At 33.6% G+C, this 17596-nt stretch overlaps 1 protein-coding gene across 1 annotated transcript in view; it reads right to left on the reverse strand.

Moving 5' to 3' along the window:
- Positions 1 to 2075: 2075 nt before the first annotated feature.
- Positions 2076 to 17596, reverse strand: part of LOC129217535 (uncharacterized) — a 28030-nt gene continuing 12509 nt past the window's right edge. The window contains exons 2-4 of the mRNA XM_054851852.1: positions 8402 to 8454; positions 5333 to 5394; positions 2076 to 2310 (exon numbers count right to left, since the gene is read on the reverse strand). Of these exons, the coding sequence (XP_054707827.1) occupies positions 2175 to 2310; positions 5333 to 5394; positions 8402 to 8454 (251 nt within the window). The 3' untranslated portion in view covers positions 2076 to 2174. The remainder of the gene's footprint in view (positions 2311 to 5332; positions 5395 to 8401; positions 8455 to 17596) is intronic.

The following is a 17596-nucleotide window of genomic DNA, read 5'->3' on the forward strand; positions in this document are numbered from 1 at the left end:
GACAGACAGACATTTTCCAAAAATAGTCGAAATGGACTCAGCACACCTCAAAACGTTCAAATCCGTCAAAATTCGAAAATTTGCACGAATCCAATACTTTCTTCTATATATTAGATATAGAAGATGAAGAAAGTAATAAAAATTGAATTTTTAGAACCTCAAAGGCAAAATATTTCCAGAAAGGAAGAATGCTAAGCACCTTCACACTTCCTTTAATGTAAGCAAACATTACCTAAAGGTGCATTTTTAGGCTGGACAGCTGAAGAGTTAGAAGAGCAGCCCTCCTCTTCGAACTTCTCAATGTATAATGACAGAATATTTTGGTTTCTAAGCTTTATTTTCAAATAGTATTTTGGGGTCAGAGCCCGAAACCTGATCTTTCTTCGTACATCATCAAAAATAAACAAAATGCGTTTTTAGTTTCATTTTCAAAAATGACTCGGAAATTTAAATTTTGAAACATTTTCGAGGGAGATTCCTAAACCCACCCCCTCGCCTAATGTCTCGTTACTCCGAAAATTGAGTTTTTAAAACTTCATTTTAATAAAATTTCTGGGGAGTTATCAGGGCCCAATTTCCCAATAGGCAGAGTAGGCAGCTGCCTAGGGCGGCAAATTTACTATTATAATATACATTTTTGAATTAAATTGTTATTCTTGAACGTAAAATATTAGCATTTTTTCATTTTCCACAGAGACAATTTTTTTTGTAATTTAATAATGATTACTTTCACACATCTTATGAAAGTCAAATGTTTTTCAATCGTGGTATTTGCCGAATCGTCAGCAAAATTTGCCGAATAAAAATTTTGTGGGAGATCACTGTGATCATTTCATCGGGGCGCCTCAGAATGTGAAACGCCATCATTTATTTTCTTCATTAGTTTGACAGTTTGAATCTGGGTAACACTTTTTTACTTTTTTTTTTTTTGAGTCAAGGATATTTTTCTTCTTTTAGGGGGGGGGGCGGCAGATTTCAAATTTACCTAGGGGCGGCATGGAGCTAAATTCAGCCCTGGGGAGTTTGTTCAAAAATCTCGGATGGCCCCTCCCAAGACAATCGGCTGGATCCGCCACTGGGCGATTGTTTGAAATTGTGCAAAAAGGAAAATCAATGGAAGTTTTTGTGGTGTTTATGGATTTGACTAATTTAGTTGCTGGATTATTTAACACAGTAAAAAAAGTTTTTTGAAGATTCTTTGATTGGCGATATTTTGTTTACATGGTGAAAGCTGAGAAACCATGTAGTCTTCGGTTTCAAAAACAGCGACGTTGAAATGCATCAGCTACGGAAATCTTTCTGCAAAAATTTTGGCGATGTTTCTGCTGGTGATTGGATTGTGAGTAAGTGTTCAATCAGCATAAATAATAATAAAAACCATTAATTACATTGGAAAATGATCAGCCAAATCCATTCATTATTACCCAATCTTGTGTAAAACGTTACTTTAAGATTTAACTTGAGAAAAGCCTTGAACAGTCAGACGAAACGCAAAAATTTTCAACAATACAACAATTCCAACTATCAATTGGGAGTTGAGATGATACATTAAATAATGAATTGGGTTGATGAAAGCCTTCGAACATGGAACAAAAAAGCTCATAACTCGTTTTTTATACAACTTAGAACTTTCTAGCAAATGCCATTTTCAGCAGAAAAATTAGCGCTTTCGATGGACACATAACTTTGATATGTGCACGTATTTTTTCGTCCCCAAATTGGGGCATTTATGCTAAAATTGGGACTTAAATTGGAATAAATTTAATAAAAAAGAAACTATCAATCGGATTTTTTTCGAACTGGTCTATAAACCTTCCCAGTACCAAAAAGAACAAACGGTGAAAGTTTCAGCCAGATCTGCCGGGTAGTTTCTGAGATCTTAGGGAACAAATTTACCAAACTCCATTTTTATATATATAGAAGAGAAGAAGAAGAAGAAGATTGATTTTATCCTCTATATAAATGGGTTTCAAGCTAGTGAAAAGAACGCAACACGCTTTGGTCTGTTCTCGGAAGAGAGTCATTTATCGTGGATTTCTCCTCTGTCTATAAATAAGGATCAAACGAAGCGGACATAAATTCATGTTTTATTTGAATTTCTCTTTACATCGTTTAACACATTTGTAAGCCTTTTCATACCATTGCAGCCACATTTATTGTTTCTGCTAGGAATTTCAAAACGAAGTCGAAGCCATGAATCGCCAACAGTCGCCGAAAACGGAAGGGGCACACTTCTTTTCTTGAGCGTCGCAGGCCAGCAAGATTGCTCCTAATCCGAGAACCACGTTCAGAAGGACCCGAATGGAGTTCCTGAAACGAAATTCAGATTTAAGTAACGGATTGAAAAGCTTGGAGGCAAAAATTTAAAGCTTAACCTAGTTTTTCTTGAGAAATGGAAAAGAAGTGCTAGAAAATTAAGTAAAGAAATCAGAATGAGGTCGTTTTCAAAATTTTAGAAGTACTTTTTTCTGAAAGAGCATGCTTAAAAACGTAGGATCTGACAATTTTTAAAATAATTTGAGAAAGTTTAATATTTTTACAAAAGTATTTTAATCGGTGCGCTTTTATTGTTTACGCTTCTGCCGATGACATCACAAATGATGAAATGCCATTTAATGTTGCCATTCATAGATCACAATATTCAATTCGCTTCTTTACTCACGTGTGTTGGCAACGATATAGTTGATAGCAAGTGTAGAGCGCAATATTTAATTCGCGTCTGGATCATCATAACGTGGAAACGCGGTAAACAGATGCGCCAAAGTCCGTCATTTGTGACGTCATAAAGACCGTGCTTTGTTTTCAAAATAGGACAGTTTAAAAAATTAATTGAAAATCAAGCGTTGGAAAATAAAAGTTTTTTCTCGCTCCATGTTATTTATTTATGTTATTCTATTAATTTCAGTGAATAAAAGTAGTACTTGAAGGAAACAACCCCATTAGGCACCAATACCACAATAACAAAAAAGAAAAGCTTCCAAATTTACCCACAGAATGAGTATAATGTTGTTTAAATTGTAATATTTCCGACAAGTAATCAATTGCACGTGTTGTACTTTTATAACTGCTTTAACAAATCTACAGAAAAGGCCAGAAAGTTAGCGTCCCCCATTTTCATTTTCCACATTATGTTAGTTATGAGAATGTTTGTTACACACAGTTACCTTGAAGTCTTAAGAGTGATCAACATCGGTAGAACACCATCCATGTTGTAACAGAGTGGAATTCTCCGCCACTTTGATGAGTTGAGATGATTTCGCGGCAAAACATCTCCGAATCCCCGGTATTCCGCAAAACATCTGCGAGAACATGCCGCAGATTTCAGGCGTGTTACGATATGGATTGTGTTCTACCGATGTTTATGTCTCTTAATATCTCAAGGTGTGCTGTGTGTAGCAAACATTCAATCATAACTAACATAATGTTGAAAATAAAATGGGGGACCGCCCACTTGAGAACCTCTCTGTATGTTAGCAGAAAAAAGAATGAAATAAAAAGTCTGTAAAATGGATTAGGAAGGATTTAAAATGCTTGTCGCACTCATCATACTATAAAATGCTATTTAATCGTTTGACAGTCATATTCACCAGCCAATTCTAACCTCAGTCAGACATTCGAACCGTCAATCGAAGTTTTCTTATTAGTTGAAGAAGTCTTATTCGATCGAAGGTATCGATTACCCAGAATGAATTTAGTATATAATGACTTGAAATAAGAGTGTGTACTCATCTATTTCTTGTTTTCAACGGTCTTAAGAAAAGATTTGTTTCAGTTTGATAAAAATGTCTCTTAATGTTTTTAAAGTTCTAAATTTTCATTTTAAGTTTCAGTAAAATCCGCCTCCGCATCAGCGAAAATCTTTTTTCACAAAAGATACTTCCGCTCAGACAAAATAACATAGTGGATTAAGTGTTTCTAACAAACATAACCAAACTATTTCAACTTTATCACAGAGGTACAAATTTGTCACTTCATCAGAGGAGTATCTTTTTTTATTTCCTTTTACATAGTAAAAGAAGTATTGCAATCCCGAAAAACATTTCCCTCAATTTCGACCTCCGAATGAATGCTGAGTTGTTTTTATGAACCATTCGCATGTGCAATGTATGAACAGTCGAAATATTCATTTTGACGATCCCCGAGTCAATTATCACGAGTGTTCTCTTGATGCCTGTACGTGCCCGTGCGTAGGTATGTACGTATGTATGTATCTCGTATAACTCAGAAACGATGCGGCGTAGAAGTTTGCAATTTTGTAAGTAGAATTTGAGTGTTGTTTAGTTGTGCACCATCTCTTTTGGTTGTATTTTGAATGGTTGAATAATCAAAAGGGTTCTTTTTTGGAGCAAATCAGAGTAACTTTAATGCAGACTTAAATGGCATTATAAATTCTCAACTCCTTGGTGATAGATCACCCAATTAACGACAAATTTAGCGAGAAAGTTTTTTTTTTTTTTCAAATCTGGTTTTAATTTGGTGCTATTGGCAATATTCAACAAGATACCCGTTCAATCATGTTTAAATTGTCAGTATTTGAAAAATGACTCTGTAAAATATTTTTTTACATTAATTCATGACAAACAGGGGTGCAATTAATTAAGTGCTTTCTTGCTGACTCTAAGTCGCTATTATATTGTATTTTATACTTTAAACACGTTCCGCGGAGCTGTTATGCAATTTTAGGTCACAGACGCTACTAAATACACCACTTTTCTTTACAGTTGAAAGTACGATTCTCTACGTTTATCAAGCTCTTTATATGCGCAGAAAAATGTGTAAAAAACTACTCAGTCAAGAAGTATTGCTTCTAACTTTCGTACATGAGTACATGCATTATGCACCCCTTCTTTTCAGTTATTAAAAAACACCGATTATTTAATACACACAAAAGGAAGTAGTATAGGGACCACGCCAGATTCTCCCCCACCCCCATAATCTTAAAAACTGTTTAAATCTTGGCTTTTTTTTTTTCTTCTCCTTTTTTTCCTCTCTTTAAACTATTTTTCCCCAATATAAAAGTTGTTAGATACGTTCTCTTGCAGTAAGTCGTACTGGATCATAATCACATTATTTGAATGGAGGTATCTTAGGTGAATAGAAAGTATGTGGTACTACGAATCGGGATTCCTTGGACACTATTTGCTTTTTGGGAGCTCAGAAGGACTGCAAACGGAGTTTCAGAACGGGAAAATTTTCCTTTCCATTGACAATTGGAACTCTTCAGCTCCATGTTATACGGTGCACTTACGTTACGAGCTGAAACGGGAATCATGACAGCATGTAAAAATTTCCCAATAATCACATTTTGATACAAGGCCAAACCATTACTTACCAGAACGTCATACGAACATGCCAAGTGTAGTGAACATCGTTCGCACCGGCTGTTCTAATCAACTAGAAGAAAGAATAAAGTGAGGAAAGTGTAAACATTTCATATAAAATTATCTAAGTAGCCGAAAATGCTTGGAAATGCAAAACGTGGAACTAAATTACCTTACTGAATAAAATAACACGTTGCATGGTATGTGTATGTGCGTGTAGACTTTGGGGTAATCTCAATCAGTGGCGAATCCAGGGGGGCGGCTATGAGGATGCAGCCGCCCCCAGACTAGAATTAAATTCTTTTTCTATTAGCCTTTTTTTTATTGTGTATGTATCTTAATGTAAAATAATAAAATATATAATTTCCTATATCCATCCTATCTTTATCATTTTATTCGTTTTCCCTCAGGTTTGTACACGAATTTGCTATAGTAATGGAGATACTTGTTTTCCGAAATTTCCTTTCAAATTTCGGAAAATTTTCCCTGCCTTTTCAAAAAATTTATTTATTTATTCTACAAGAAGAAAGTCAGAAAACAGTTTCAGATCTCTTTAATTAATGCGCTTAGTGTCAAGTCTCAGAATTTTATCTTCTTTTTCCCTTTTTTTAACTATTAGTTCACGATGTTTCTGGTTTTCTTACTTACATTTAGTGTACTTGCATTTGCCATGGACAATATTTTTCATAATCAACAAAAATTGTTATTTTTGCCTTCAAATTGTTTAGAAATAATGTCTAATTTTTTTTTTTTTATTTATTTTATTTTTTTTTATTTTTTTTTATTTTTACTGACAGTTAAATTTTAACATTTTAGCACTGAATACCAAATTTTAGATCATTTCAACTGTGACTCAGAAAATTTCATTAGCCATTGACACCTTATTTTTTTTTTTTTTTCAAACGACTTTGTTTACACCAATGAACTTTTGGTGATCTCAAGGAGACATACGTTTTTAATGATCTCAGCCACCCCAGAATTAAATCCAGAATTCGCCACTGATCTCAATGCTACATCGCTGGAACAATCTTCCGAAAGAAGATACCAATGACTCATGATATAGCTCAGCTAACTATACACTACACTCAACTGATTTTTTTTTTTTTTTCGAGCAATCACGAATTGCTTATTATACTCACTTGTCCAAAGTTGATGTTGCTCTGATATTTTAGATTAGTATGGTGACGGTTGTTTTTAATATTTATGTAGAGATATTTATGTCATAGTTACAAATCGGCTGCAGTTTTATTTTATTTATTTTTTTCAGAGCTCAATTCAAGCAGACTTTATATCAAAAAAAGTATACAAACATTATTTTTTGTGTAAAATTCCGTTTTTTTTTTCAAGAAAAAACATCGATATAGATAAACTAAAACAGCAAAACTTTTTTTTTTCGGATAACTAAATGCCATCATTTAAGATTGATAAGATATAAAAATACAGAACGCGTTATCTTAATATATAAAAATCTTTTGTGCGTACGTTTGTCACCATAAGGCTTTTAAACGGCTGGACCGATTTTGATCAAATTTTTTGTGTGAAATAAAGTAGTGGCAAGCATGGTTTCGAAGCGCGATGGATCGAATCGGAAACGTTTTTGTTAACTAATTAATTAATTTAAACATTGGATGGCAAACTCTCCCAAATGATTAATATTTATTTTAACCTATTGTTGAGCGAGAACTGAAATAAATATTTAACCCGTTGCCAAACGACAATAAGAAAGCTAGCTCTGCATTTTATAATGAAATTTCCTACTGTAATTTGTCAACTGAGAATAGATAAAATGTAGAGAGAGAGAGAGTGAAGCCTTCATTTCTTGAAAGCAACGATTTCAGGTCCAGTGATATATTTTAAAGTTAAGTACTGCAATTTTCAGGCAAAACGTGTATTCTGTCGCCGTAGTTGAACCATGTGACCGGATCGGTGCTTTAGGTTTTCCTAACTAAATGATCAGAAAGTATTGTACGTAGCAACATTTGTTTCTCGGCTGAAATCCATCTGAGGTTTGGCACCAATGTCAAGAATACTTTAAAGATTATCTAACTAATCAGTACAAAGGAAAAGATGATGGAATTTTAAAGACGAAACAAATTTTATTTTCGTCCAGATAAATTACAACAGGATAGTTCTGCACACAAAAAATCAGTGCAGTGAACGATCTTTATATTTGATGGAAATAAAAAATTACGCAATTTATGAAGTTTTAAAAGTTTTCGTTCAAAGGATTGGACCGCTAATTGGTCGGAGTTGGCTTCGCTCACTGATCGGCTGGATTACAGTAACGTGGTGGCTTGGCGACTTTGGTTATAAACAAAAGAGTTGCGTGATCATTTGTTTACATTTTAAAGCTACCCTTAATGTAATTTATTGTATTTTTTGCTTATTTGGCGAAATATTTTGATTTGTAAAGAATTGTTTTTCGGTTTTAAGGAGTGTTTAGTCATTTTAGTTCAAGAATGTTTATTTTACATCGGGAGAGGGGGGGGATGAGTGATTTTCGCTTATTCAGAGAACTGTTTTACCTTTATCATTTTTTTTTAAACGATATCCTTTCGATTGATTTATTCTTTTTCGTACAGGAGATGTTGCAGCGGGATTTCCCGTTTGTTTTAGATGGGTAGTTAGTTTTTTAGGACGGTTTTTATCCTTTGAGAATGGCTGAAGGAACAAACCATCAAGTACGGGAGAAATAATAGTCAATAAAACAACTGCTCAGTGGGTATTAGATAAATCAAGTTGTAATAAATATACGCATTCTAATACCAAGCACAGCTTAAAATATTTTCGTTTTTATTTATTTTATTTCAAAAAAACACTTGATGGTTTATTGAAATTTTTTAACTTTTCAATTTACAAAGTTTGAACAGAACAACGTCTGTTGGGTCGTCTAGTACGCTATAAATAATCTTTATGATAATTGTACTGGTAGATATCGGACGCAAAATCCAAAATTCAAGTATCAAATACAGATAATAAAACCTGGAGAAAAAAAATACTCGTTTAGAAATTCTTAGCTCTAAATAGGTCTCGCAGTTGAAGCAATTTCAAAAAAAGACAGACAATGATGAAATACTTACCTCCAAAGTTTCTGGCTTTTTTTCTATTTCCAAAACTCTTGATGACATATGTCCTAGAATGAAAGGCATCCATCACTGATACAAAATTTCAAGAGTATTATTCCATAATTCCATTTTTTTTCTTTTTCGTTAAAAGAAAGAATATAAGACAGTTTTCAAAACTATAGTCCTTTTGAAAAGCAGTTCAGAAAACTCTTACATTTCAGGGAAACTGTTTAAACAACAGTGACAGAATACAGTTAAAGGTTTCGCAAACTTCGTGTTTTAAGTCAGATCGAAATATTTGCTCACTAATTCATTTTAAGGTAGGCAAACACTATAATTTTCGAGAAAAAAAATCGATTTTTGAGATTTTGAGAAATTTAGGGAGCCTCAGTGTTTTTTCTAAATCCGCAGTTGTTTTTTAAATCGATGAATTATTGAGAAAACTTGAAGAAATTCAGTTAACTAAAATGCGCTGCTTATAACTGAAATTTACTTTTTCTTTCTTGATTTTCTCATAACCAGGTTTTCAAAGTTTTTATTTACGCCAACAGCTCTATAGCGAAAAAAGTCTGCACTCTGAAGATTTGAAACTTTGCAAAAATGATAATTGAACATATTATTGTGATATAAACCTCGAAAAGTTAATATACATGAAATATGCGGTTTTAAAATAATGATCAATTAAACTTAGGGGCGAAAAGCACGTTTTTGGGGGGGAATTTTTTTAACATTTTCTCGTAAAACCTGTTTTTAGTTAATTACAGTAGCACCCCTTTCAAGGGACACCCCTGAATAAAGGACACCTCTAGTAAAGGGACATTTTCTCTGGTCCCAGTCCCTTTGAATAAGAACCTCCATGTATTTGCCTCTCATTAAGGGACACTCTATTTCAGTGTTGCCAGATGGTCAAATCCAGATTTCCCCAATTCCCTTCCAACTTTTCCCCAAAAAGCGATGTTTTCTACCAAAATTCCCCAAATGCTAAAAATTATTTTTCCACTAATATTTTCATAAAATGAATCGACTTCCTCTAATATTTTTCTCTCTTGAAAAAAAAATTTCCCCCAAATAACCAAATTTTCCTATAAAATTCCCCAACTTTTTTTTTCTTCACATTTTCGCTTTTTTTTTTCTTTTTTTTGCCTTCTTTATCTTTACTAATAATAAAGCTGAAAGTCTCTCTGTTTGGATATCTCTCTGTCCGGATCTCTTTCTATCTGTCAGGATCTCTAACGCGCATATAGCGCCAAGACCGTTCGGCTGATTTTCATGAAATTTGGCAAAGAATTAGTTTGTAGCATGGGAGTGTGCATCTTTAAGCGATTTTTTGAAAATTTGATTTTGTTCTTTTTCTATTCCAATTTTAAGAGCATTTTCCCGAGCAAAATTATCAAAAGATGGACGAGTATATGACCAAGTTATCATAACGTGGAAACATAACGTGGGCAAGTCAATTGGCGAGAAATTCATCATGCATTATTTGTAAATATACAGGGGGACCAAAAGACCTTTTAATTTTCTACTACGGGCAAAGCCGTGCGAGTGCCACTAGTCATAAATACAAGCGCATGACAGAGAGATAAGAAATAACCAAAAAATTTTTTTTCTACTCGCATTTACTACTCTGCTTCTGTATGTACATTTAAACTATGATTTTTGTATATATTTATCCAAGAACACTCTTCATCACACTTATTTTTACCTGTTTCACGTATCAACTAGTTACTCACGCAGAACATTAATGCGAATTCCATAACATAATATTCCACATAATGCAAAATGCGAATTCCATAAAGTTGAGCAAAGCTAAACCAACGCTGTTTGATACAAACAATGTTCCCACCATTGAGAAGGAATAGATGGAGAGAGTGCAACCCTACTATCCCGATAAGGCAACAGTACCATGTGACTTGGGGAGCAATTTTGAGTTGACCGTAACCGCTGAAGAAGTTTTCATTAGCTGAAGCCATGCATGATACAACCTTTAACTGTAGAAGGGAAAAATTAGATTTATAGTAATAGTGCAGTATTCTAGCATTGTAAACTGTGAGGAAAAAGCCACACCAGGAGGTCCAGTAACTTTTCTCTAGCATATACGAATGTTTTTTACTTCTAAATAAAGAAAAAATAACATTTATATGCATTCAACGAGTACATATTCCACAGTTGCCTATAATTTTTTAATTTTTGTACTTATTTTATCTATAAAAGTTATAAAACATTGTATATCTTGAGTGCAAATAACATTTTAGTTCCATAAAAACACTTTTTACTTAACTAGTAATTATTTTAACGGCTCTTAAGCATTTTGTGTACATTTGCTTTGTTGGCGAGTATCTTCTCGCCAAGCTCCTGTGAACAGCAGATGCGCAAGAATAAAGATTTGCTGTTTTTATGCTTCAATTTAAATACTAGTATGCTGCGTATGGAATCATTTCAAAACATTGATTACAATACATATGAATCCATAAATTTTCAGTCAATAACTGAACACTTTAAACTATTTGTACATGCCCGTCATTTCAGGGAATAAACATCAAAATACATGAAAAATGCAGTTACATTATATTTTAAAATCCGGAAAGAAGTGGGGAGGGGGAGTTTGAATGATAGACCTGTATTTTTATCCGCTATTTATTTATTTATTTAATATTATGCGGTAAAGGAGTTGGAGCCAGAGTTGCTCTGATTTGTAGCCCCGGCTTTATGATAAGCGCCGTCGTGTCACCTGAAAAATATTTAATGCCGAAAGAGCGATTGCGTGCCAAAACGCGACATCTTCCCAGCCAAACAAGTCACCTGACTTGGGAAACATTGGGTCCCAAGCTTATTTCACTGAGACATTTGCTATGGCTCCCTCCATTAGTATTCCTTCTCAATGGTTCCCACTACTTCTTGACGCGAATTTAAATACGAAAAAAAATCTTTTTTCCCGAGGTTTTTTTCCCCAGATTTTCCCCAAGGAAAACATTTTTCCCCAAAGAATTCCCCTCAAAACCCATTCCCCCAAAATTTCTCCAGAAAGCACCAGATTTCACCAAAATGGGGAAATTTCCCCCAATCTGGAAACACTGCTCTATTTAAGGGACAGTATCAGAGGAAAATTACAAAAAGTAATACATAAATGTATTGAAAATATTGAATTAATTGGAATTCAAGGTTTACTTTTTGTGCAAAAATTACGTGGCAAAAGTTTGTTTCACATGCAAAAAACAAATATTTGTCTCAAATTCTTAAAAACAGAGACCTACATTCATGTTTTTCCCTTTAATAAATTTCTTCAATTGACCCGTAACCCGTTGACTGATAATGCGCCACCCACGGCAAGATTTGTACGGAAAACTTGAAATGTTACCATAGTTTTTTGCTTTGTATTGCATTGTAAGTTACATGTCATCAAACAAATCCATTACGCACTTATGTGTCCCATCCGCACATTGATTCAAAATTGTAATTAATAAAAACCGATCACAAAATTTGATACTTGATAGAGTTGATAGGGTTTTGATAAAACTTTAATTTTTAATTCATTTTTTGCCAATCTGAATAATTCTGAATTTTAGTATATATGAAATATTTAATGAAATTATGCGGAGTTAAATACACAGCACACATCAATCACCGAATTTAAGGGACGATGTATCGAGATTTCTTATTGAGAGGTTCTACTGTATTTCCAAATTGAAGGGTCATATCACTCTCTGGTATCTAACGACGAGATAAACACAAAAAGTTTTAAAAACTATGAAAAAGTGGAACTGGAAGTGTTAAGGAAATGGTAGTTTTTTGCTTAAAATATGACTTTTTAATTAAAAAGTACCTAAAGAATTCTTTTTTTCAACAAATAAGTAGTCAAAATCTGTTATTTATGTTATCCTTATGAAAATAATAGCCAATGATCAAGTAACACACGAGTTTCAACAATGAAACTCATGCCACGGCATGATAACTTGATAATATGTTTTTAGTAATATTTAACACTAGCAGTAACCGCACGGCGTTGCCCGTGCTAAGAAGTTAAAAGGATTCCGTTGAACAAAACGAATGCACGCCCCCCCCCCCTTCCCCGCTTAATTTGAAAAGATCATTTTTCTTCAAGTAAAATGCGTACACACCGTTTCAAAAGACCTATAAAAGTCGCTTTGGAATTTAAAACTATTCGCCAAAACACATAAAATAATTAACAGTAGCTTTAAAACTCAAAATAATTCTTCAACTACATAGTTCATCGCTTAAAGCACCAAGCAACCACGCTACCGTAACCCTGCCCTTTAGCGAGTGAAGGTTTTTTTTCCTGCAATTTAAAGTGTTTCGCCCAATAAACAATGCTATAATGAAAACGTTATAAAGAACAATCACAATTGAATAATACGACAAATGAATTTACTTAGATAAGTAACTATCGTCAACTATAAGAACAAAAGCAAACGTTGATGAAATAAGGAAAAGAAAATCCAATAGAAAAATCCTACAAATTCAAATTATGCACATGAACATCGAAAAAAAAAGCATTCAAAAATCTGTTCGCTGATCACAACAGCGTAGCACAGGCATGGTTCCTTGCAGATATCGGCACTGTCGGCCAGTGCCCTCTCGAAGAGTAAACTTACCCCGTCACCTATTAGGAATTTATAGAACTAAACTTACCCCGACATCTATTAGGAAATCATAGAACTAAACAATTAATTAAACATTTAATTTGCAATCACAAATATTTCGGTCAATCTGATTTTTTAAAAAAATAGCCTATAGCCTTCCTCAATAAATGGACTATTCCATACAAAAAGAATTTTTCAATTTGAACCAGTAGTTCCTGATATTATTGCGTTCAAACAAACAAACTCTTCAGCTTCATAATATTAAGTACTAGCTGTACCCGACGCGCGTTGCTACGCCAACAAAAAATACATCATTATACTGATTTTCATGACAATCGTTTGAACGGGGCAGAAGTTGCTACTCTGCAGTGCCACCTGGTGGCGAGTGGCTTCATTGAGCATATTATGCACCTTCTCCGTGGAAAAATACATATATATAGCAATTTTCATAATAATCGGTCCAGTAGTTTTTGACTTCATCGATGACATACAGACAAACATTCATTTATATATATATAGATGACGTGATGCTTTTGAATTTATAAGATGTCGCCAAGTCGTCGATGGTATACGATGCTACCAAAAAAAAAACTGCACAGCAAATGCGTTCAGAATGTCAAAAATACGCACAATCTATACAAATTCTTCACTCTCGACTCGAAATGGCACATATCGTTCGCTTTTTTTTTTTTTTTTTTCAAAATTTATGTGACACGTATCTAAATCGTGTGTCTAAAAGTCCCGATTAGCTTACTATACCAAGGCTTCACTCGATACGCGTCTTATCGCGTCTTATAGAAACACGTATCAAGTGAAGCCGTGACTATACTCAAATTTTGTACTCACGCAGTTTGCAAGATCAATCAATCGCTAAAAATATCAAACAGAAACAGTTTTAAATCCCCCCGTTGCATGAAAAGCCATAACACAATAAAGAAAGAATTTATTTGTTCAAACTCAAAAAAAATGGCAACAGCTAACTTCTTATCAATGAGATCTTTCACGCGAATTAATTTCTGCAGCCGATAATTTTATTCGTATTTATCCAATGGATTGTGACTTAAATTGGAATAAAAAAGGAACTATCGATCGGATTTTTTTCGAACTGGTCTATAAACATTCCCAGTGCCAAAAATAACAAACAGTGAAAGTTTCAGCTAAATCTGCCGGGTAGTTTTTGAGTTCATGGATGACATACAGACAAACATTCATTTTTATATATATAGATATAATTTTTTACGTCTTCATAACATTTTTTATTGCTGCTGCACTCCTAAAAATCATAGCGTGATGTTATATAGCCTATAGCCTCCCTCAGTAAATGGACTATTCAACACAAAAAGAATTTTTGAACTCGAATCAGTAGTTCCTGAGATTAGGGAGTTCAAACAAACTCTTCACCTTTACATTATTAGTTAATAAGAAAAATGAGACAACGATAAGTATACAGTGGCTCCCAAAAGTGTTCGTACACCTAAGACTTTCAATGAAATAGGCCCTTATCCATTAGTTAGAATTAATATTTCGGAATAGGTATTTTATTATAAGATTTATGATCTATTTTTAACAAAACCACATGAAAGTTTTTAATAAAACATTAAAACTTAATTTTTTAAAAATCAAAAACCAAAAAGTGTCGGAAATTTTATCTTACAAAAGTCTTCGTACACTTTGAAAAAATTTCAAAAAATTAGTAAATAATCTAACTTTTTACTTAGTTATTATTTAGTAGAATATCATGCAGTAGCAACAACAGCTTTTAAACGTCTGGGAATAGATTTCATTGTTTTTTCTTTCTTTTTTTCTGCAATTTCTGAGTAAGCGTTCAGCCGCACTTCGAGCCTTACTGTTTCTAGTTCGCTTTTCGTTTCAATGGTGTATTTTCGTAATCTAGCCACCAGATATCTCCAAATATGTTCCATTAAGTTTAAATCTGGCGATTGAGGAGATATTTCTAAGCTTAAGGACAATTTTTGAGGCACCAAACGCAAACGTGTGCTTCTTATCGTTATCTTGATAAAAAACAAAGTTGCTTCCTATTACCAAATTTTGGGCTAATAGTTTAAAATTGTTGTTTAAAATATTTAAATGAACAGCATAATTCATTATTTCATCAAAAAATTCCAAATTTCCAACTCCTGATGCTGATATGCACCCTCACACAAAAACACCTTCACCGTCCTGATTAACTGATCCAAATAAGTTCTTAAAATTAAATTCCTCATTTTTTTCTTCCATTTACAATTATACAACAATTTAACCCAAATTGTTGAATTCATTTTCATCTATAAGTAAGACGTTATTCCAAAACGTTTTGAGCTTATTTATCATTGATTTTACGACGGAAAGCGTAAGTTTACTGTTTTTCGCACGAACAAGAAAATTTCTGCGGGAAGAGGTCCCATTTAATCCAGCTAATCAGAGATTTTGGGCGAATAATTTTAGGTGAAAATTAAACGTAAAAGTTTTATTCAATTCTGCAGAAACTTTTTCAGTTCTGAAATGTGCATTTTTCATATTTTTTTTTAACCGTAAACCTCCGATCACGCTTTGTTAACTTTGCCAGTTGACCTTTTCTTACCTTGTTTTCGGTCCGATTGTTTTCTTTAAAGCATTTTATCAAGCACTTCACTATAGAATGGTGTAACTTAACTAATTTAGAGGTATTTCAAACCAATTTACGGCTATTGTGAGGGGAAAAAATCAAATTTCTAATCGTGTTTATTGTTTTCTACGCGTACCTGCCATTTAAAATAATAAGCAGAATATTGGGGAATAAATAAACAAAAAATTAAAGGCAAATGACTTTACAGTGTCATTACAATGCAAAAATAATTAAAAAAAACACATATGATAATTTTAGTTATGAATTTATTCGAAAATATTTCAGTGTACGATGACTTTTGTGGCGTATTTTTTCTCTGTCTCTTCGTTCTTTGACAAATTTCAAAAATAAAATCTGGCAATATTTTGAAAAAAACTACTGGGTTTTATTCAGAATGGCATAGGAATGGTTTGAAAAAAAAATTGGACTTCAAATTCGAATTCAGTTTTGCGTTATTTTGGTTTTCTACAAAATTCCAAGTTGTACGAACACTTTTGGGAGTCACTGTATATGTATGTTTTTTAAAAATCATTTTTAACATTACGTAGGATTTTCTCTGAAAAGTATCCTCGAGATTTGCCTCATGGTTGACTCGAACCTACGCCCACTGAATCGCAATGCCCACACCATCGATTATGGTCGAGCTACCTTGGATACGCATAGCCTGCGTTCCAAGAGTTTTAAATTATAATTAAATTTTCCCGTTTCCATGACGTTTTTTATTGCTGCTCCACTCCTATTAGTCATAGCGTGATGTTGCCTAGCCTATAGCCTTCCTCAATTAATGGACTATTCAACACAAAAAGAATTTTTCAATTCGAACCAGTAATTCCTGAGATTAGTGCGTTCAAACAAACAAACTCTACTGCTTTATATTATTAGTATAGATTCAGGGAAAGGCTTTTTTGTGACAAGGCTGAACTCGATCTGGTCACTTAACTGTTTTGCTGGTAAGACAGTCATTTTAGGGGAATGAAGAATCAAAAAAGTGGTTGAAAATTAACACTATCCACTGGAGTTTAAGGTTAATCCACCGGAGTTAGGGTTAAAATTTCAAATATCAAAATATCACCAAACAGGCAATTGCTTCGTTCAAATGTAGAAGAGTAGAAGCAATTTTTACCCGTCATACCTTGACGGGCAACTTTCTAGTCCTCATATAAATAATAGCCGATGATATAGTGTCACGCATGCTTCAACAATGAAATTCGCACCACAGCATGATAATTTGATAACTTGTTTCGTTAATGTTTAACATGCAGGGAAAGGCTTTATTGTGACAAGGCTGAACTCGATCCGGTAGCCTAACTGTTTTACTGGTAAGACCGTGTCATTTCAGGGAAATGAAAAAACGAAAGAATGGTCCACAATGAACGCTACCCACTGGAGTTTAGGGTTAATCCAATGGAGTTAGGGTTACAATTTCAACTATCAATATATCACTAAACAGGCAATTGCTCCCTTCCAATTTTAGAAGAGTAGAAGCAATTTTCGCCTGCCACACTTTGACGGACGACTTTTTAATATTTAATAATCGTATAAAATTTTAGAAAGGTACAATGAACATTGAAGAAAAAAATATTTATAGTGTTCGCCTACCTAGAAAAGTGAAGAATCATCATTTGATTTAAACTTCGGAATGTTCTAAAACCGATAACTTTTCATGTATGACAACACGTTTTCCATGTTTATTGCTGTCGTGAGAAGTATTTCTAGCTGCATAATACAATGCGTATGCTGAATGTTGCATCCGCCATAAATTTTGCGTTGATTTTTTTTTTTTTTTACATTCCTAACCACGAAGTCCTTGCTTTTTGCAGTCATTGAACAAGCGCCATCTGTATCTACTACAGAGCTTAATTTTGACAGGGGTAAATTGTATTTTCTCAGAATTTCATAAACGCAATCAAATGAGATTGATTATTCAAATCAGAAACAATTTTATCAACTGCTTTTCAGAACGAAAAGATTGTATTACAAAACATTTCCCAGAAAAACAATTTTTCT

Source organism: Uloborus diversus, chromosome 2, assembly GCF_026930045.1.
Source record: "Uloborus diversus isolate 005 chromosome 2, Udiv.v.3.1, whole genome shotgun sequence".
In the NCBI taxonomy this organism is placed as follows: Eukaryota; Metazoa; Arthropoda; class Arachnida; order Araneae; family Uloboridae; genus Uloborus; species Uloborus diversus.